The sequence below is a fragment of the Prionailurus viverrinus genome, chromosome A2, assembly GCF_022837055.1.
Source record: "Prionailurus viverrinus isolate Anna chromosome A2, UM_Priviv_1.0, whole genome shotgun sequence".
Taxonomy (NCBI): Eukaryota; Metazoa; Chordata; class Mammalia; order Carnivora; family Felidae; genus Prionailurus; species Prionailurus viverrinus.
Window position 1 is genome coordinate 145,643,462 of NC_062562.1, and position 20,683 is coordinate 145,664,144.

Below are 20,683 nucleotides of genomic sequence, written 5' to 3' on the forward strand. Positions count from 1 at the left end.
TCAATCAGGTCATGATCTCATAGCTCTTGAGTTGGACCCCTGGGTCAGGCTCTGCGCTGACGGTGTGAAGCCTACTTGGGATTCTCTCTCCCTCTTTCTCCACCCCTCCTTGGCTGGTATGCGCGTTCTCTCTCAAAATAAATAAACTTAAAAAAAATTTTTAGCATGATTAGTTTTAATATATTTTATTTAACCTAGTAATCTAAATTACTTTCATCATGTTATCAATATAAATTATTAAGAATTTTTTTCATACTGTTTGCAGAAGCATCTTTTATACTTACAGCACATCTCTGATCAGACCAGCCATAGTTGAAGTCCTTGATAGCTCCATGTGGCCAGTGGCTGCCATATTGGATAGCACTGATACAGTGCATTCCAGATGCCCATGGAATTGACAGTAAAGAGTTGTAGGGAGCCTAAACTGGTGTTAGGAAACCCAAGAGAAGAATATAGGGAATAGGATAAGAGATCAGTGGGTGACTAAGGGACCCCAAGTTGCCGATTTCTCTTAGAGTATTTCCTCCTTTCTACGATATTCTGTTTGTATTTTCTGTCTAGGTCCTCTGTTCCCTTTTTTTTTTTTCCACCTGTCCCTTGAATTGAGCAAGTTACTTTTCTCAGATTTTATCTAATTATACTTGCTCTTTATATTTAGGGTTATTCCCATTGAATTACTCCCTGAATATTTACTATTCTTCAAAGACTCAGTGATGTGTTCTGAGTTTTTTTAGAGAAAAAGGAATGAGCAGTGGAAGATCTTCCTTCCTTCCTTCCTTCCTTCCTTTCTTTCCAAAATGATTCTTTTTAGTGGAGTTCATCAGCACAGAGGAAGTAAATGTCTGGCTGCATTTACTGAGACTGCTTCAAAGTTGACTGTTTCTACTTTTATTTATTTATTTTTTTTTTAATTTTTTTTTCAACGTTTATTTATTTTTGGGACAGAGAGAGACAGAGCATGAACGGGGGAGGGGCAGAGAGAGAGAGAGGGAGACACAGAATCGGAAACAGGCTCCAGGCTCCGAGCCATCAGCCCAGAGCCCGACGCGGGGCTCGAACTCACGGACCGCGAGATCGTGACCTGGCTGAAGTCGGACGCTCAACCGACTGCGCCACCCAGGCGCCCCTGTTTCTACTTTTAAATATTTTATCTTTTCATTCCTGGCTTTTGCCATTTTATCACTATTGCTAAAACTGAGGAACTCATTTGAACCTCCAGAGAGGAATTAAGTTTTATAACTGGTAAGTACCATCATTTATCAAGCATTGAGGTCAAATAAGGAGATATTTCTTTCTACCTCTCCATCATACATATCCAAGGGCAGAGGAATTGTATTTTGAAACTGTTAAACCAAGTGTGTGTGTGTGTGTATGTGTGTATTTCTTTTGCAAACCATCAACTAACATAAACACTTACACCAGGGATGCTGGATTTTGTAAACCTAAAAGTCCCCAAACAATATCTTCCAGTTTCTAGGGATATGCTAGTGTCTGCCCTATTGAGGAGAGAGATCATAAACAAATGGTCAGTGCCTCTTACATTTAGCATTAATAAGAAGTCCCCAGAGTTATGCTGTTGAATTTATTTAAACTTGTTGTAGAACATTGCAAACGTACAAAATTAGAATTCCATGTACCTATGCCCAGCCCTAACAGCCGTCTACTCATGGCCGATCCCTTCACATCTGTAACCAATCCATTTCCTTACTTTTTTATTTTGAAGTAAATTCCAATCATCATCTCATTTCATCTCTAAGCATTGCATTATGTATCCTAAGAACATTTTAACGTAATCTCAAAAAAATTAATTTTAGTATCATTATACAGATTAAATCCTTTTTAAATAGAAATTTAAATAGTATTATTTTTATCCTTACTCATCTATCTTTGAAATGCACTTACATTACATTGTATATTCTAGTTTCTATTAAAAGGATGTCTTTTGGGGGGCCTGCGTGGATCAGTTGGTTAAGCGTCCGACTTCGGCTCAGGTCATGATCTCATGGTTCGTGAGTTTGAGCCCCACGTTGGGCTCGGTGCTGAAAGGACCTTGCTTTGGATTCTGTCTTCCTCTCTCTCTGACCCACCCCTGCTCATACTATCTCTCTCAAAAATAAACAAACATTTAAAAAAAATATTTTAAAAAAAGTATGTCTTTTAAGCACACATTTATTTCCTCTGTAATTCAGAATTTCCCCATATGTGTACTATGAAAGGTCTCGACCCACAGGACAGCTAAGGCAGGGCACTGGCCCGGTGGATCATACAAATATTACATTTTCTGAATGTGCTGTAGCGTAGGAAAAAACAGGCAAGTCCTGTCCTGAGGTACTCCTTTGTTTAAAACAGAAGTAGTTCGGGGTGCCTGGGTGGCTCAGTCGGTTAAGCGTCCAACTTTGGCTCAGGTCATGATCTCACCGTCCGTGGGTTCAAGCCCCGCGTCGGGCTCTGTGCTGACTGCTCAGAGCCTGGAGCCTGTTTCAGATTCTGTGTCTCCCTCTCTCTCTGACCCTCCCCCGTTCATGCTCTGTCTCTCTCTGTCTCAAAAATAAACGTTAAAAAATTAAAAAAACAAAAACAAAACAGAAGTAGTTCTACTCTTAGCCCTCAAGTTCAGGAAAATGACAGTACCAACTGTCAGGTGACAATAATACATTTTAGTAATGAGTTCATCCTTTATTCAAGGGAAAACAGCCTATAGACTGGGGATCGTTGTGCCCAACAAGCAGTGGAGCGCTCTCTCTTCCCAAGGGATTTTGGGCAAGAGCCAAGTTTTATAGAGCATTAGAAGCAGCAGCGTAGAAACAGCATGACTGGCTAGCAGGTCCTATTTTCTAGGGTCAGGTGAAGTAGCTGAATCTGAGTTGGAGGATTGTGATTGGTGTACGTTAAATTTCCTTGGCAATATGGTGTTTCTTCTAAGTGCAGGCTAACTTGTGTTCAGATTTGTGACTTGGGCCATCTCCATTTTGTGGGTTCCTACATATAAAACCTTTACCACAACTAAATACCTTTGCTTAGAACTGCTGGAAACCATTTAGACGTATATAAGGTATGCTCCCATACCTTGCATACAATGCACATACACTGATGTATATACCTCAGGAATCTTCAGACTTTTTCATTCACATAAGTCTAAAAAAATTTTGACAAAACAGTATTTTATTGCACATTTTAAAATTGGTATCTTTAAATAGCTGTAAAGAAGAATCTCTGTTGGTTTAAATACTGAATTTCAAAGTACCTTAACTCTTAAATCTAGTAAAATTCAGGTATACAATAACAACTTCTTAGCCACCAGCATTCATAGAAGTAATTTGAACAAACTAGCTTTAGAAGATAATAGTAAATTCAGTAAATACTGGACTGAGTATTCAGTAATACCAAAAAGTTGATTTTGTGAAACATGATAATGACATTATGGCTATATAAGAATATACCCATTATTTTTAGAAGTAGGTTCTTAAAAAAAATGTTCTGAAATATACTTAGTAATTGGTAGACAGTTTGGGCTTCTAGTCTACACTTCTCGAGTTTTCTTGAGAATTTAAAATAGCACCTTTCTAATACCAATAGTCAGGTTTAACTAGTTACCTTGGATTGAAAAGGAATGTAGGAAACAACTATCTTTTGAAAGTTAGCCTTTATCTTTCTGGATGTTAGTCATCTCCCTTTATTTTTTCAATTTTTAAGGGCTAAGGATTCTTTTTGGACTCACTCAAAATCAACAGCTGGAAATATTCTTAAAGGTCATTAGTTAAACCTCAGGAAAATGCCTTGCTTTCTCAGGCCTCTCTGACCTATAAAATAGCCTTGTAACTGCTACTACGTTCCAGATGGGGGAAAAGTTAAGCCAGATTAGCATGTGGCAGTCTTGGGAAAAATACTCACCTTTTGTATTATGTATGTCTATGTACGTAGGTGACATGTACAGCCATGATGGAAATGCTGATGAGCCAGAATGGGTAAAGACAGAAAGAGAACAATTTGTTGAGTTTCGAGATAAGAACCGTGATGGGAAGATGGACAAGGAAGAGACCAAAGACTGGATCCTCCCCTCAGACTATGATCATGCAGAGGCAGAAGCCAGGCACCTAGTGTATGAATCAGACCAGAACAAGGTAAGTCTGGCCAGGCCCAAACAACCTAGCAGTGATCAAAGTCTGTTTCTAGGGGATTACCTAAAACATTCCTGTTGAGGTACATAGAGCATGTAAGGTCTTAATTAGTCTAAGTCTGCTGCAAATCTTAAGTTGGCGATTGAAAACTTACAGGGCAGTGCTAGCTATCTGATCTCATTTTAGAAATCCCTTTGCCCAGTGTTCACACCATTGGAGGCATTTGGCTTCAGCAAAGAGCCTCTGTACGTAGCCTGTGCCCAGCGTGCTTCATCTGTTACCTTTGGATCTCCAGGAAATTTTCCCTAATTTTTTTTCCCCATTATTTCCTTTGTTCTTTTATCTATCATAGGCTCATTTTCCCTACTCAAAGTTGGTCATCTCCCTCTTTTTTTTATTTTTATTTTTTTTTATTTAAACAAAATTTTTTTTTATTAATGTTTATTTATTTTTGAGAGAGACAGAGCTCAAGAGGGGAAGGGCCAGAGACAGAGGGAGACAGAGAATCTGAAGCAGGCTCCAGGCTTCGAGCTGTCAGCACAGAGCCCAATGCAGGGCTCAAAGTCACGAACCGTGAGATCATGACCTGAGCCGAAGTCGGACGCTCAACCGACTGAACCACTCAGGCACCCTGATCATTTCCTTCTTAAATATGCTTTTTAAAACTAAATTCTTAGTAGTTACGTTGTAAATCAGCTTTTCTCTGGAGCCTGTTAAAATTGTCCTCAATTATCTGAGGCATTTGGTTCATTAAAAGAGTGGTATTATCACTAAGCCCTGTCACCTTTTCAGCAATACGAATGCTTTGCTTAGAGTGAGCTGAAAGTCAATCTAAAGACAGGGGCAGGGTTTGCATTCTGAATATTTCTCCTGTCTAAGCCTGTCTTCTGTTTCAAATGCAGTGTTTTATCATCAAGCCTTTTTAAGGGTCGGTCTGTTTTGAGTTCTTGCTTCAGTCACTTAAAGTAGCCAAGTGCTGTGTCCTGACTGAGCTATGTGAGAAAAAGAAACTCGTAAGGTCAAATCTTGGGAATCTGGCTTACGTAATGTTTGAGATGAGTGTCTCAGCCTTCATTTGGGGTTATGTCTGGAATCTGATTGGTGGCTACAGTGTAGTGGGGATGAGGACTATGTAAGGATGTTAGCAGATTTCATTGTTCCTGTGAGGCAGTGACTTGATTCACTTTATTTTACCCAGTTCTTCCTATCTCTTACCTATACCTAGAAGATGTCCCACATCTTGCTTGACATATCTCTAGCATTAAGTTATTGAGCTATATTATTTCCATTCTTCCAGTTTTAACTTAATAAGAAAAATGTATTAATTGTTGCTTTCTTCCCTCTGTATGTGGAAGGGGTCAGGGATGAGGATTGAGTTCCCGTTTAATTTAGTGGAATTAGAATCTCAAATCCTAACCCCTTTTGTTCTATAGCAGTGTTTCTAAATTTGAAATGGGAAATCTGTTTTGCCGCAATTCACTCTTCTCTCTCGTTTCAGGATGGCAAGCTTACCAAGGAGGAGATTGTTGACAAGTATGATTTATTTGTGGGCAGCCAGGCCACAGATTTTGGTGAGGCCTTAGTACGACACGATGAGTTCTGAGCTGCAGACAGAAGAACCTGCATTTCTTCAAAAGTAATTTATTTTTACAGCTTCTGGTTTCACGTGAAATTGTTTGCGCTACTGAGACTGTTATTACAAACTTTTTTTAAGACCTGAAAAGGCGTAATGAAAACCATCCCGTCCCCATTCCTCCTCCTCTTTGAGGGACTGGAGGGAACCGTGCTTCTGAGGAACAACTCTAATTAGTACACTTGTGTTTGTAGATTTACACTTTGTATTATGTATAACATGGTGTGTTTATTTTTGTATCTGTTCTCTGGTTGGGAGTATGATATGAAGGATCAACATCCTCAACTCACGCTTGTAGGCAAATATTAGCCCTTCACTCTTTCTCAACCCTTGCCATATAATTTTTATAATTCTGACTTAACTAATTTTTTAAAGCCTGAGATCAATAAGAAATGTTTAGGAGAGAGAAAAGGGAAAAAAAAAAATGCCCCACAATTAATATTTAGAGAGAGAACACTTAACCTTGCCTGTTGAAAGTATGTTTTATAAGTAGTAGGGGCCACATAGTCCATTCAGTTGCTATAGGTCCAGCAATTGATCGTGGCATTATCTGGGCAAGCACAGATCCCTGTGCTGTCAGGAAGCTTGGCTCGACTTGATTTTGTTCATTTTTTTTCTTCCCAGTAGGACTGGCTGTTTGCTAATTTTGCTGGGCACAGCTGTGGTGGGAAGAGTTAGGGCCAGTGTCTTGAAAATCAAGTAGTGAGTGTGATCTCTTTACAGAGTTATACATAGAAACAGCTGGAAAATTAAGGGAAAAATACAAGTGTTTTCAGGGCACTTTTTTCTGGGTGTGCGTCTGTTGAAGTGCTCAAGACTGTCTTGCCTATTGAATCACTGTAAGTGCCCCATTCAGCTCCTATCTCCCCAGGTGTTCTGGGAATTAATCTTGCTTTCACTGCAGTCAAATTGTATTCCTTTCCAATTATGTCATTGAAAGTGCCTTTAACAAGAGAAATGATCACTGAATGAGGGTTCTGTTAAGAAACCCTAAAATAGATTATTTGGACCCCCTTATATGAAATGAAGCTTACAACCTCCCAATGTATTGGGGATTTTTTTTTTTTTTTCTTTCCTTTCTCTTTCAGACAGTGGTTAAATAGCAGTATTAGTTAGGAGCTTGGTTGCAGTGTTCTTATCTTGTGGGCTGGTTTCCAAAAACCACATGCTGCTGAATTTACCAGGGATCCTCATACCTCAGAATGCTAACCACTTACTACCAGGCCTATTTCGGTGTCAGCTGAAGAGCTTGAACTCAGACTCAAAGATGAGAGGGCCTACATAGAGGACTCTTTGGTTTGAGGACCATTGCTCAACCTTCTTGCCTTTGACCCAACACTCCCTTTGCCCCCATTTCCCCTTCTCCCCACTGCCCCCAAAAAGTTTATCATGGATCAGCAGATTGCCAATCCTTGTCAAAGAGGGACATTGTAGAAAGAGCTGAAGAAGCCACCTTCTGTTCCCAACACACTTTGCCCATATTTTATGTAACACGAACTCTGTCTTTTTTGGTCCCTTTCTTATAGATGGACCTCTTTTGAGAAGAAGAATTGTATTCCAAACTTTTTTAGCCCTCAGGTTATTAAGATAAATGTATGTATATCTAACCTTTATTATTTCATATATCTTTATGGATAATACATTCAGGTGGTGCTGGGTGATTATTATAATCTGAACCTAGGTGTATCCTTTGGTCTTCCATGATCATGTTGAGGTGGACTACTTGGCCTGGTAAAATGCCGGATTATCATGTAACTTCATCCTGGCCTTTGCATTGAGCTCTTGAGAGTAGATAAACTCTTTTAAAGTTTAACCCCAGCATAGGGGAGTGGAAATCTCTGCTCTCCAGATTCCCCATTTTTACTGTTAAGATCAGAGATAATAATGTCAACTGGGATTAAAGAGAGCACATGAGTTGTGTGGCAAGACAGCCTCACAGCTCACTAGGTACAGAGAACCCAGGCCTTATGTTAAAGTTACTCACTTAGAAAGCAAACCTTCATACGCTAAAATGGCAACTTCTGGATGCTGGGTGCTCAGCAGCAAGTGTTATACTCTAATCTCTAATGATCCCCCTGGATTATCTTTTTGGTTTAAGTCAAGCCTGAGGCTGGTGAACAGTGGCTACACACCCACATTGTGTGTTCTGTGAATGCTAGCTCTCTCGGATTTGGATACTGGTTATTTTTTATAGAGTGTAAACCAAGTTTTATATTCTCTAATGCAAACAGGTACCTATCTGTTTCTAAATAAAACTGTTTACATTCGTTGTGGGGTACATATGTCCTTTATTCTTTTAAGAAGTGGAACTCTTGCTTAGAATTACAGATGCTATAAAATGTCAAAGAAAAGGAGGTCTCCTAGAGGTTTACTGTACTCCCTCCCATCCCAGATAAGTTCTGCCTTCTTCCAGATTAATTACTCCTTTAATTCTGAAATCTTCTGTCATCCTTCTCACTACAGCTGTACCCCTTCTCTGCTTTCCTTAGGCTGTATAACTGGAGAAGAGCCTAGCTGCTCATTACATAATTATCTGATACCAAACACAAGGCATTCCTGAATGTACACATGACATTTATCTTGATTTTTATTTCAAAAAGGCTTTTACAGGGGGAGCATGAAGTACAAGGTAAAACAGTTTTTTCAACACTTTTTGAACATTATAAACTGTATAAAGGTGTGTAAATTCATTCTGAGAACATGAAGAGAATTAACTATTAATACACAGCTTAAGACAGATATATAGGTTTAGCCAAATTGGGTGGGGAGTACCTGGAATAATTCATGCTGGCTCAGGAGCTTCTGGACACAGCTGTCCCTGCCAGAGCTATAGTGATGATTGGCGGTAACGGCATAAAGAAGTTCTTTCAAACCCCTATTTTGGGCCTACTTGAGGTTTAGTTCTTTCTTTCTATCTCTCCCATTTCTAAGATGTTTGTGTTTGTTCTAATTCAGATTGTATCATCTTAGAGCCCCAGTAAGGGGCGGGGGGAAAGTTTTTGAAAAGGAAGATAATTGTTACCCATACACTGAAAAATCAGCCATACTCCTTTATAGTTACCCCATATGTAGAAATCAGCTCTCAGGTGCTGTCAATAGTGCCACTTAGAATTGGAGGATTGTTGGGGCGCCTGGGTGGCGCAGTCGGTTGAGCGTCTGACTTCAGCCAGGTCACGATCTCGCGGTCCGGGAGTTCGAGCCCCGCGTCAGGCTCTGGGCTGATGGCTCAGAGCCTGGAGCCTGTTTCCGATTCTGTGTCTCCCTCTCTCTCTGCCCCTCCCCCGTTCATGCTCTCTCTCTGTCCCAAAAATGAATAAACGTTGAAAAAAAAAAATTAAAAAAAAAAAAAAAGAATTGGAGGATTGTTGACATGGCCTTTGGAATGGTCTATAGTAGACCCAGCTGGAACAGCAGCTTTGTAGGCAGGAAAGGAATGGTAGGAAAATGGGAAGTTGATGCCCCAAATTTGCCATATTCCCCTTCCCATCTTCTGCATTTGTTAGTAGCTTGGTTTTTGAGAGAAAAAAAGGAATTCCCTAAATGTGAAATCCTAGTTGCTGCAAATAAGCCAATATGGCTCCTTAGTTTGGGCCAACCTGGCTGGAAGAGAGAGCAGAAACTTCAGTTTTCTGGGAGCTGGACATTTCAGAATCATCTGTCATGGACTTCCCACACACCATCTCCATGATGCAAGCTCGGAACTGGAAGGAAAGGGCAGAATTGGAGTTAGTCCCATGCAGACCAGTACAGAAGAGACGACATCGGGAAATGGCAAGAGATCTCATTCTCCGTATCTCCAAAGCCTCGCACAATGCCATATACCCAGCATCTCCTCGTGGTTTTGAATACATCTTCCCAATCCTGAGAGCTACTGCAGGGCCTACAACAGTAATCCCTCCACATTTTGGCTCAGAGGTTCCACTGTTGGGAAACCTCACAAAGCAACCTGCCTCAATAAGACACTCAAAAGTGGTGCCAGAGTAGGCCTACCCACCCACCCCTCCATTACTAGAAGGTGCTCCCAATTGAAAAGGATTGCCAATTTTGTTTCCATCCAGGAGTTTTGAGTCCCATCTCTGAAGACGAAGGAAACAAAACAGCTATTAAGAATTCTCAAAGCAGGGGGGTTGCCCCACAAGATAGGAACTCTCCTAGATTCATCTGAGCTTGGGTTTTTTTATTAGCTCAGATTCAGGATTTGGGATAGGAGGCCACCTGGTACCTTCAGATGATAAACTGTTTTAGAGACTTACGCATATGTTGTTATTTCTGTGCTTTGCATATGCTCCTGCAGGCTGGAAGTTGGGAAGGATTAAGAACTTGTGAAATGGAAGCACTAGGAATTTAGGGTGATGGTTAAATCTGTTTGTTTGTCAAGAAAACAAAACCCTTCCACTTCTCATCCTTCCCTTTGGAGCAACCTGACTTTTATGGCTCAAATTCTGTTTTCTCTGGGTTCTATTACATTGTTTCAATGACCAAGCCTTTCTCCCTGTGCTTATTACCGAGAGCTTCCCTTGTTCACCCCTAGAAACCTTTTGAGTAGAGTCCAAGGTGCTCTGAATTAAAAGTCATTGGTGAGAAAAGAACCAGGTCTCATGAACTAGAGTCTCATAGGAATGTAAATAGAGAGCTTTACCTGCTTATTCATGAAGCAGTAGATGATGGGGTTGTATACACAAGCACTCTTGGAGAAGAAGGCAGGAATGGTGACAAGCCGTAAGTCCAGCCCATGGTTACGGTTGTTGACCATGTACATGGCCATCGCAGCGTAGGGTGTGTAACAGACACAAAAGGATCCCACCATCACCACCACCATGCGGCTCACCTCCCGCTCTGCCTTCTGGGTTGAGGCTGACTCCTGTTGCTGGGCTGCGACCTGGGCGGAGCAGAGAGAAACATCCTCTTCCCGGCCCTCAACTCCCAGATCTCAACCCTTGTCCACCAGGGTGGCATCTGCTCCAATTGCCTCTCTCTGCCCCAGCTTCTGGCCTAGCGCCTCTTGTTCTCCTTCCTTGAGGAAGACCAGATGGAGATGGCTGTCTGGTCTTTGACGTTGGAAGGGATCACAAGAATCTCTTGACACACATTTGAGCAGAGAGGACCCCACCCTACTCTTCACATCATTTCATCATTCTCCCTGCCCCCACTTCCTTCACTGCTTTCAGGCATCTCCTCTACCTGGCTGTGAACATTTCCAGAGGTCAAACGTTCGTTCTTTTTTTAAGTTTGTTAAGTAATCTACACCCGACGTGGGCCTCGAACTCACGACCCCAAGATCAGGAATTGTGTGCTCTTCCGACTGAGCCAGCCAGATGCCCCCAGAGGTCTTATGTTCTGAAGCACTCACCCATTCTTCCCTCCCATCTTGGAGCCCCCGACCCCCTCCTCCCTGAGCCTCACACAAATCACTCACGACTCTGAGGGCTCCCAGCAGCTGCATGTAGGAGAAGCAGATGAGGGAGAGAGGCACGATGAAGCAGAAGATGAAGAGGAACCAGGTATAGTACTCGCTGCGGTATTTGGTGCCCACGGTGTACCAGTCAGGGCCACAGGAACACTGCAGGCCCTCGGGGATGAACCTGCATGGGACCAAGCACTCACCCACTGGACAGGCACTTGCTCACCGCGGGGTTCACCACAGAAATGAGTGGAGTGGAGCTGAGATCCTGGATTATGCTCTCCACTTAGAACCCAGAGGATGCCCACGGACCTTCAGGCAGGGGCAGTTTCTGTCTTTACCAGCTGAGGCTATAGCAATTTCAACTGCAGGATAAACGTTAGCAGTTGCCTCCCACAGCCCTTGCCCTCACCTACTCCACCCGCTCGTTAAAAGTGGAGGTCAGAGAGAAAGGTTATCCCCAATTCTTTCCACCCACGCCAACCTGAGCTCCTAGCTAAATTAGCACCACTGCCCTACACTCTCACCGGCTCCAGCCAAAGAAGGGTGGGATGGAGACGCCAATACCAATGGTCCAGGTAGCCAGGACCACCATCAGTGCGTGCTTGGAGCTGAAGCGGAAGTTGCCGAAGGGCTTACAGATGACCAGGTAGCGCTCAAAGGCCAGGAAGGCCAGTGACCAGCCTGTCACCAGACCTGTAGTGAAATGTGAGGGCAATTGGGGGTAGATGGGCCCACCCGGCCTGGCAGACAGAATGGAATACTGACAGGGTGGAGCAAGCATAGGGAGACAGAGCGTTGGACTGAGGGTTGGTGTGGAGTTTGGGACTCAGTTGGTCAGACTTCTAGTCTCTGCTGCTTTACACCCCGGTGAGAAAAAGCACCAAACTCCTTTTCCCCAGATTCCTCTTTAGGGGCCCACTCTAACCCAACAGTCTGGTTCCTGGTTCCAATCCTAGAGCAGTCCTTTGTCTCCCCCACCCCCCCACCCAGTCTCCTTCCCCTGCGTACCTGCCGTACAGCCCATGAAGGCCTCCCAAGCACAAACATGGCGGCCAAAGATGAAGTATGCGTGACAGCTGGTGATGAAGACGATGGAGACAGAGGAGATGCAGTAGAGGAAGCCCCCCAGGGACACATTGACCAGAATATAGTTGAGTGGCTGCCGCAACTTTCTGTAGCGGAGGGTGGCCACCAGCACCGTGGCATTGAGTGGTGTTCCTACGAAGAAGACAAAGCCCATGAAGACCGCCTGGAGGCGGAAGGCCCAGACAGGGGCAATGTGGTACTGAGGCCCATCCCATGGCCCCACCAAGGAAATGTTCTTGAACAGATAAAACTCCTCCTCCCCTGACATCTTACTCATGGGACGCCCCCCACCCTCTGATTCCTCTTATAGAGTACCGTCCCGCCACTTCTCCCCCACCTTGCAAAGAACCCTCTCGCCAAAGCCACTTTTGGTCTCCTTGAACGATCAGTACTGATCCTAAGCCTCCTAAGGACAAATTCTGAGATTAGAGATGTCCAAGCCCCCACCTAAACCTCCTTTTGTGGGCCCAAAGCCGATTGCGTGTTGAGAGGATAAAAATATTGGGCTCAAAGAATCGACATGCAGTGCTGGGTGCCGGAATGAATAGGAGGAGTCAGCTCACTGCAACTGGGAGATGCTGACCCATATTTAATAGAGATGCTTCATCACTTTTTTTGTGTGTGCATTCTCTGAATGGCGCTATTGAGGGCGCGACTTTGCATTTGGCTTCTGACACCACCACGTCCCTACAGGTTTCTGCACCCATCTGCTCTTTTGTGGAAGGTGGCCCCTAAGTCTCCCTTTCCAGAGGTCTTGGGCTCACGGCCAGCCTGGGAACCGGCCTCAGGCTGCAGGAAGCGGCAGGGAACGGGGAGCACCCAGGGAGCACCTTAGTCAACAGCCTTCACAGATGGGTACGGGGCACCTTGAAAATGCTTGAAGTCTAAGGCCTCCCTGGCTGCTTCTGTTTCTTCGTGTTGAGTCTACCCAGAGGATGTATGTTTTCTACTCAGACCCCACCCCGCCCCCAGCCCGTCTGAGGTTGCTTTGCTCACGGGCCCCCCGCCTTTAGCTCAGCAGTACTCAAGTTACCACGGTCTTGCCCCATCTGCCCTGGAGTCCTGCCGGGCTCCCGCAGCCTAAGTCAAGACCTCTTCCGTGCAGCCCCCCCCCACCCAGTGAGGCCAGCTGTGCTCTAAACTCCACCTGTGCTTACACTCAACACTATACCTCAGCTCTGAATGTACCGTCTTCCCCACCTCCGCAGACCCAGAATGCAGAGATAAAGGTGACACACTTTAAATATGGATACGTGAAAGGATGGCCCCCTGATGGCATAGTAGTTTGTATCAGATGAATCCCTCCCGTGGGTAAAAATCATCAACTCCGGACAAAACACGAAAAACCACTACTGGAAAGTGCTATCAAGTGCCCCAAAGCAGGCAGAGATGTCAACGACCCAATCCTTGAATGACCAGAACCATCTCCATTAAAGTGGATTCTTTCCTGAGGGCACTCCCCAGTCTAGATGGCAAGGGACAGCCGGAATTCAAGCAGCAAGGCCCAGCCGTTATGGCTTGCAGAGTCAGAGGACGGAGTCTGGGGGACCCCAGAGTAGCTGAAGACTGAAGGTGGGTTTTCTAAAAGGAAGAAAGCCACAGAAGAGGAAGCTTTCAACTCTGCATGCAAACTCCCCTCAAATGCTAGGCTGCCTGCTGAGCTATGCACGGAGGACTAACCGAGGAGCCCAGCAAAAAGCAAGAGGTGCTTCAGGTGTGAAGCCTGAGCAGATTGTTTCGGCTGCCATCCAGGGCAGCAGAGAAAGAGTTTTGAGTTTGATTCCCAGCAGGTTAGAGGAGCTGGGCAAACACTTCTGGCTTTCCATTTGGAACTCCAAAAGGCCACTTGGAACTCCAAAAGGCCACCCCTTAGGACTAAAGTCTATGTCCTTTGAATCCTGAGCTAGAAAGGCTAGAAGGAGTCTTGTCAGCCATTTGTGGAAACGACGTCCCCACGTACATGCGTGCATACAGACACACACACACTCCACAGACGCTCGCCTGCAGGTAGGATCCTGGCAGAGACCCGGTCAAGCACCCAGGAATTGCAAGGCCACTGGGTTTCCACTAGGTTGCCTGGGTCAGCTGGTCCTCTGTCCTGGGCAGGCCCTTATGACTGGGGCCAGAGGCCATCCCTAAGGCTGTGTCTACCTCTGGGCAGGGCAGGTGGCCCGTGAGACCGTGCTGAGTGGAGCGAATCAGCCTTTGCTGTCTTCAGGGCTCAGCTGAGGTGCCCACCTCTGTACACGGTTCTGACAGGAACCCTTGGGCTTGGCCTGCCAAGGCAGCTGATGTAGGCCAAAGACACCCAGGCCCTCTCACTCGCACTACCCAGGCCAAGTGGCTGCACCCTTGGCCTCGCCTAGGTCTGCCCTGAAACCTTTCCACACAGTCCCTTCCCACCTTATTCCACACACCCTCAGAGGGAGGGGCAGTGGGCCCAAGCTGGGAGCAACCCAGCCCTCGGTGAGATGGGGCAGCCGCTCTGGGAGCCGGCGGGGGTGGGGCGGCAGCTCAGGTCTAAAAGAGCCTTAGCCAAGTACAGGGTCTTACTGGTACCGTCTATGCAGGAGACAACACATTTTTGGAGTCCGGAAGCCATGGAGTAGGGAGCAGGAAGATTTTGAGGATGGTGCCTGTGGTAAAGGTGGAGGGTAATGATATAAAATCTGAAGGCATGTTAAGTACATTCAATGTAGACAGTGTCCTTTTCAAGTTTAAAGGCACTTTATTAGTTTAAGAACATGATAATATATGCTAAGGCTTTACACAAGATTATGTTAGGTATGTTTTTTTTTTTTTTTTAACGTTTATTTTTGAGACAGAGAGAGACAGAGCATGAACGGGGGAGGGGCAGAGAGAGGGAGACACAGAATCTGAAACAGGCTCCAGACTCTGAGCTGTCAGCACAGAGCCCGACGCAGGGCTCGAACTCACAGACGGAGAGATCATGACCTGAGCCGAAGTCGGCCGCTTAACGACTAAGCCACCCAGGCGCCCCGGTTAGATATGTTTAGACCAGGGTTTCTTTACCTCCATATTATTGATATATTGGGTCAGATAATTCTTTGTCGTCAGGGGGCTATCTACTGGATTGTAGGATGTTAGCAGCAATCCTGGCCGCTGCCCACTGGATGCCAACAGACCTCAGTCGTGATAGCGAAAAATGTCTCCAGACACAAATATCCCCTGAGAGGCCAAACCACCCCCTGCCCCCTCCCCTCCAGTTAAAAACCGCTGATCTAGATTTGGATGTATAAATGTCCAGAACCAAATGGAAAAGAGTCAAGAGGAAATTTGTTTTTCTAGTTGTTCTGATTGTCCAGAAAAAAAGGAAAGTCCTAGAAAAGGAGAATATTTTTTGAATAGTTTTAGCATATGGGTTGTTTTTTTTTTCCTATTCTTTTTAGGAGTTTATTCATTTATACGCCCACCTTTTCCGGAAATAGTTTCAGGGAGGTTTGCGGGAATATATGGGACACAACAAGAAGTCCTGAATCAAATGTAGAAGCAAAAGGAGAAAGAGAACAGCAGTGGGAAGTTCAAGAGTCAGAAATTGAATTGAAATAGGACCGCACATTCGTGCTTTCCAGCAGCTACACATTGGCAGAATTCAGTGTCCGGAAAATAAATGCAAACCAACTCTTCTTGGTTTTGTGTTCTTGGGGTTATGACAGACAAGAATGCCTCCCTCGGGACCTCACAAAGGAGACATCAGTGTCTTATGACAAACGCTGTCCTCAACAACATTCCCGAGTAGACACAACAACCAGTTTCACAGGATTGGGTATTGAGTATGACCTCTCACTAGGGACTCAACACAAAGCATAAATCAGAACTGGACATAAACCAGAACCATTAGGCTGAGCACCGAATACCCACTCTGCTGGGTTGCCCTGATCCCAAGGACCTTTTGGGTCCCTGGGGGCTCGAAATACATTTCTCCTTGCCCTCTCTAATCGTGGCTTCTCAATGCTTAGATGTCCATAATTTAATTTCTGTTTTTGAGTGGATTATAGATATGTCCCAGACTGAAAATTCAAAAAGTACTAAGGAATATACAGTGAAAAATAAGCTGATTTCGCACCCTGGCTCCCAGACACCCAGTTCCCCTCTCCAGATGTGGCTTTTGCTGTGTCGCTGGCACGCAGGAGGTGACAATGAGCTTGAGATGATGTGTTGTGACAGTGCTGTCTGTTAAATACTGACCTGTAAGGCCCCTCCAGACAGATGCTGAGATCAGAGTAAGGTCTACCCACTGTTGTAGAAATGAGGAATCGTCAAAGGATCTGCCTGACCAAAAGCCATCCCCTCTTGGGAGGAAAAGGAGGAAGCCCCTAGAAGTAGCGTCACCATTCTCCCCAGAGAACTCCATCTGTGGCTTGTTAAACGCAGAGTCAAGCAAGTCACCGAGGGCCTAATGTCCCAGTGCCCACAGCAAGGCCACAGTGATTTTAGCCCGGAAAAGAAATGTATGGTAGGTGCCAGTGGGTCCCCACCTGAGCAGTTCTCCTCTCCCCAGACCCCTGCCATCCTGGAGGCATTTGGTGGGGGGCGGGGCGGGGGGGGGCAGTGTTTTCCGACTGTCTCCACAGTGAAGAAGCGATCGCTGGTATTTAGTGGGCAGGGCACTCTTCCAGACAGGCCCCACCAAGAAGAATGATCCGGCCACAAATTCGAACAGCACCCCCAGAGAGAAGCACTGGCTGGAGTCCAACCCCTGTCTCATCCCTGAAACATTCTCACCCCCTAGGAGCCTCTTCTTGGAGCGGCCTCACTTCCAGGCACATCCACCAACAGGAGCAATTTAGGGAATGTGTGCTGAGGTCACGGAATGACGCGTTGAGTGTGCTATTATTTATCAGCCAGTTTATAGCTGGGGAACAGCTACCCCAAAAAAGTCCCTTTGGTTTTACAAGAGATGAGCTGTTGCCTTTCTCTCTGGCCACGATTAGTTGGAACCAGTTGCCCGGCCCGGCACTCCTGGATGGAGACCATGAAACTCCCCCCCAGATACAGACGCAGGCGCGCCGATCCTGTCCCTAAAGCCAGGGGCCAACCTTGCTGCCTATCCCAGAGAGGAGTTAGTTCGTTAGGAAGCCTGCTTAAAAGGTCGGAAAGCAGGAGGGGTTCTTCAGCCTTGTGGTTTCTACTTGGAGCCAAGAGACGCGGACTGACCTGAATATCTGTTGCCCCTAGCGATTTTTTTTGTGTGCTCTCCCGAGACTGTTCTTTCACGTACGCACTCACTCCTTCATTCATTCCACAGACGTTTGCTAAGCGATGTCTACAACAACAGTTGTGCTGTGAAGATGAGATGAGATCAATCTGGTAGAATGATCACACAGAGCCCAGCACACAGACGTGCTTGGGCGTCGCTTGTCAGCAGGACTGACAAGCGCCAGACGCGAGCCTGGACCCGGAGACCAAGAAGACAAGAAGACGGGGCTCTCTGCCTCCCTCGAGCAAGAAGGTGGTGGCGGGGGGGGGGGGGGGGGGGGGGGGGGGAGGGGGGGGACGGATAGAAAGAGAGCCTGGCAGCGCCCACTGGGATCTTCCACAAGGCTCCAGGCTCCAAGCCTCCCCCTCACTCTCATTTGGGAAACTCCCAACCAGAAGGAAACCACCCAGGCCACATTCAGCCCGTTAGCGTTAGCAGGTTTTTCCTGCCGCGTCCCCAGGCAGGGGGAGCAGGGTAGGCTGGGGCGTGGGAGGGAGTGTGAGTATTTACAGGATGTTTTCCCACCGCCGCTTTGCTAGAAAGGCTGGGTAGCAGCGTGCACTGCGTTTAAAACAGCCTTCGCGTTTAGATAAATGTGCCTCTTGTAAGCCGAATGTGGAGAAGTTTCTTTTTCTTACGGTGGGGATGACACCTATCTCACAAGGTTGTTACAAGATCTGTAAAGCACAGAACACACTGCCTGGCCCATACTGTGCATTAAAGGGCAACTTTCCTATGATTTCCCGCCCCCCGCCCCTTCATGTTGCCATCATAATAACCCCTCTGCCTCGCACAGCACCTTACAGTTTGCAGACTGCTTGCACAGACGTTGCCCCACCTGATCCTCAGGTGAGAATCACCCTGGAAGGCACACAGGGCAGGTGTCACTTCCCCAGCTGACAGGTGAAGACACTGAGTGACTTAGCAAGCATCATCTAGTCAAGGTGACCCGCGTCAGTCTTCCGCTTCCTTGTCGAGGAAGTTGATGGATTTGGAGGATTTTTTTTTTTTCCCTGGTGATCTGATCAGGAGGTAAGAAAGAAGTGTTGTTCTTCATGGGGTGCCGGGGCTGCTAGACAGGCTCCTTCAGACCTGGGGCTCCCCTGGAAAGTGGAGGTCGCTGGACCCCGGCTTCTTCTCTGCCCTCTCCCACAAAGTCCACATGGTGGCCCTGGGGGAGAGGCGGCTGGCCGTGGGGAAGAAGGGGCCCGCCTGGAGCGTGGGGCATCTGTGTGGCCCTGCCATGGGCCAGGGAGGTGCGGAGAGAGCCACGGGAGAGGCAAGGCCCGCTGGAGCGCAGCCGGCCTGGGCTGGCTGCCAGCCTGGGAGAGGAGTCCGCCTCTAGGAACCACACACTGTGCCTACTGCTGATGTGGCAGGGAAGGCACATCTGGCTAAGCACAACCATTAGTGGCTCGTTGGTCTAGGGGTATGATTCTCGCTTAGGGTGCGAGAGGTCCCGGGTTCAAATCCCGGACGAGCCCTGGCTTTTCTGATTTTTTTTTCCTGTACCCCAACATACACATATACAGTACTTGCCCTTTTTAGTCTAGAGGCATAAAGATGGCCTAGCGGTGAGTGAATAAAGGACGGTAAGGACAAGCTGCTGGTCTGTCTCTCCATTAGCCATGGTCTCTATACACCCCATAATTTCCACTGAGGCCAAATGGGGCCGGAGGGGACTGGCATAGCATGGGGAGCTGAGCTGGAGAGCCAAAGGGCTGGGCTGTGTCAGGCAGGAGGAGCCTCTCAGAGGGCCTTACATGAAGAGCAAGTGATCAGGACAATTTGGGGGTGGGTCCGAGCTGGCGGTCAAGAAAAGGCAAGCTCCTTTTATAAACCCAAGCCATGAAACGCACTGGATTCGAAGTCCAAAAGGTAGGATTAAAGTTACACTTTCGAGTCTCAGGTTTCCTCTTGGTAAAATGGGAACAGTAATACTTATTTCTCAAAGTTGTTGGAAGGATTAAAGCAGAGATTGTATGTGAAAGCCCTTTGCAAACTATAATGTACCTCACAGACATCGGGATTGTTTGGAATAATGCTAAAATAAAGGAAATCTAGAGGCTAAAATAAAGGAAATCTGGCTGGCGGAGTCGGTTAAGTGTCTGACTCTTGATCTCAGCTCAGGTCTTGATCTCAGAGTTGTGAGTTCAAGCCCCATATCGGGCTCTGCACTGGGCATGAAGCCTACTTTCAAACAAAACCAGAAAAAAAAAAAAAATCTAGAGAGGGACTTCTGGCAACATGACAGACTGAACTAATGCAGCTATTTCCTCACCCAGTGCCCTCCTAAAACACACGCAGAAAGATTGCATAGAATAGACTTAAAATTTTTTTAATGTTTATTTATTTTTTGAGAGAGAGAGAGAGACAGAGAGAGAGAGAGCCCACGGGGGAGGGGCAGACGCAGAATCCGAAGCAGGCTCCAGGCTCTGAGCTGTCAGCACAGAGCCTGATGCGGGGCTCAAACTCACGAACTGCGAGATCATAACCTGAGGTGAAGTCGAACGCTTAACCGACTGAGCCACCCAGGCATCCCTGCATAAAATAGAATTAAAAAATTACTATCTAGGTTGGGCGTCTGGGTGGCTTAGTCAGTTAAGCATCCAACTCTTGATTTCAGCTCAGGTCATGATCTCACAGTTTGTGAGTTTGAGCCCCATGTTGGGCTCCAGCCCCGTGTCAGGCTCCGCGATGACACATAGAGCTTGCTTGGTATTCTCTCTCTCCCCCTCTCTCTCTCTGCCCCTACCTGGCTCACGTGCTCACTCTCTCTCTAAAAAAGTAAATAAGTAAACTTAAAAAAAAATGAATATCAAGGTGCCTGGCTGGCTCAGTTGGTAGAGCATGTGACTTTTGATTTCAGGGTCATGAGTTCAAGCCCCACACTGGGTGTAGAGATTATTTAAAAAAAAAAAAATTAAAACAAAATTAATATCTGAATAATGCAAAAATTTATTTTTTAAAATGAAATTCCCAGGATTAAAGAAGGAATACAAAGCCAAAGAAAAGAGAAGAGGAGGCTGTCACAGTGCCCCGTGGTGGGTTTCAGACACAGATATATGCCCAGGGACCTGGGGCTGTGTTTTAGTGCTTCCGGTTATAGGATATATTGCTTCAGTCCACCAGAGACAAAAAGCTGGGACTGAACACCCTGTTCAAGATCAGAACACCAAAGATCAGAACACCAAATATCAGACCGCCTGGATGGCTCAGTT

General features: G+C 46.0%; 2 protein-coding genes and 1 non-coding gene across 4 annotated transcripts in view; 2 read left to right on the forward strand and 1 right to left on the reverse strand.

Annotated features, from left to right (window-relative positions):
- Positions 1-8,020, forward strand: part of CALU (calumenin) — a 31,254-nt gene extending 23,234 nt beyond the window's left edge. For both annotated transcript variants that reach the window (XM_047849104.1, XM_047849102.1), the window contains exons 6-7: positions 3,922-4,121; positions 5,617-8,020. In XM_047849104.1, the coding sequence (XP_047705060.1) occupies positions 3,922-4,121; positions 5,617-5,721 (305 nt within the window). In that variant the 3' untranslated portion in view covers positions 5,722-8,020. The remainder of the gene's footprint in view (positions 1-3,921; positions 4,122-5,616) is intronic.
- Positions 8,021-9,312: 1,292 nt separating this feature from the next.
- On the reverse strand, positions 9,313-12,518 carry OPN1SW (opsin 1, short wave sensitive). The gene is made up of 5 exons (XM_047849101.1): positions 12,164-12,518; positions 11,680-11,848; positions 11,168-11,333; positions 10,391-10,630; positions 9,313-9,452 (listed from the first exon to the last, which is right to left on the reverse strand). The coding sequence occupies exons 1-5, from the start codon at positions 12,516-12,518 to the stop codon at positions 9,333-9,335; spliced, it is 1,050 nt and encodes a 349-aa protein (XP_047705057.1). The 3' UTR covers positions 9,313-9,332.
- Positions 12,519-18,874: 6,356 nt separating this feature from the next.
- Positions 18,875-18,946, forward strand: TRNAP-AGG (transfer RNA proline (anticodon AGG)). Its single transcript has one exon. It is a non-coding gene; the product is annotated as a tRNA-Pro (tRNA).
- Positions 18,947-20,683: the final 1,737 nt, after the last annotated feature.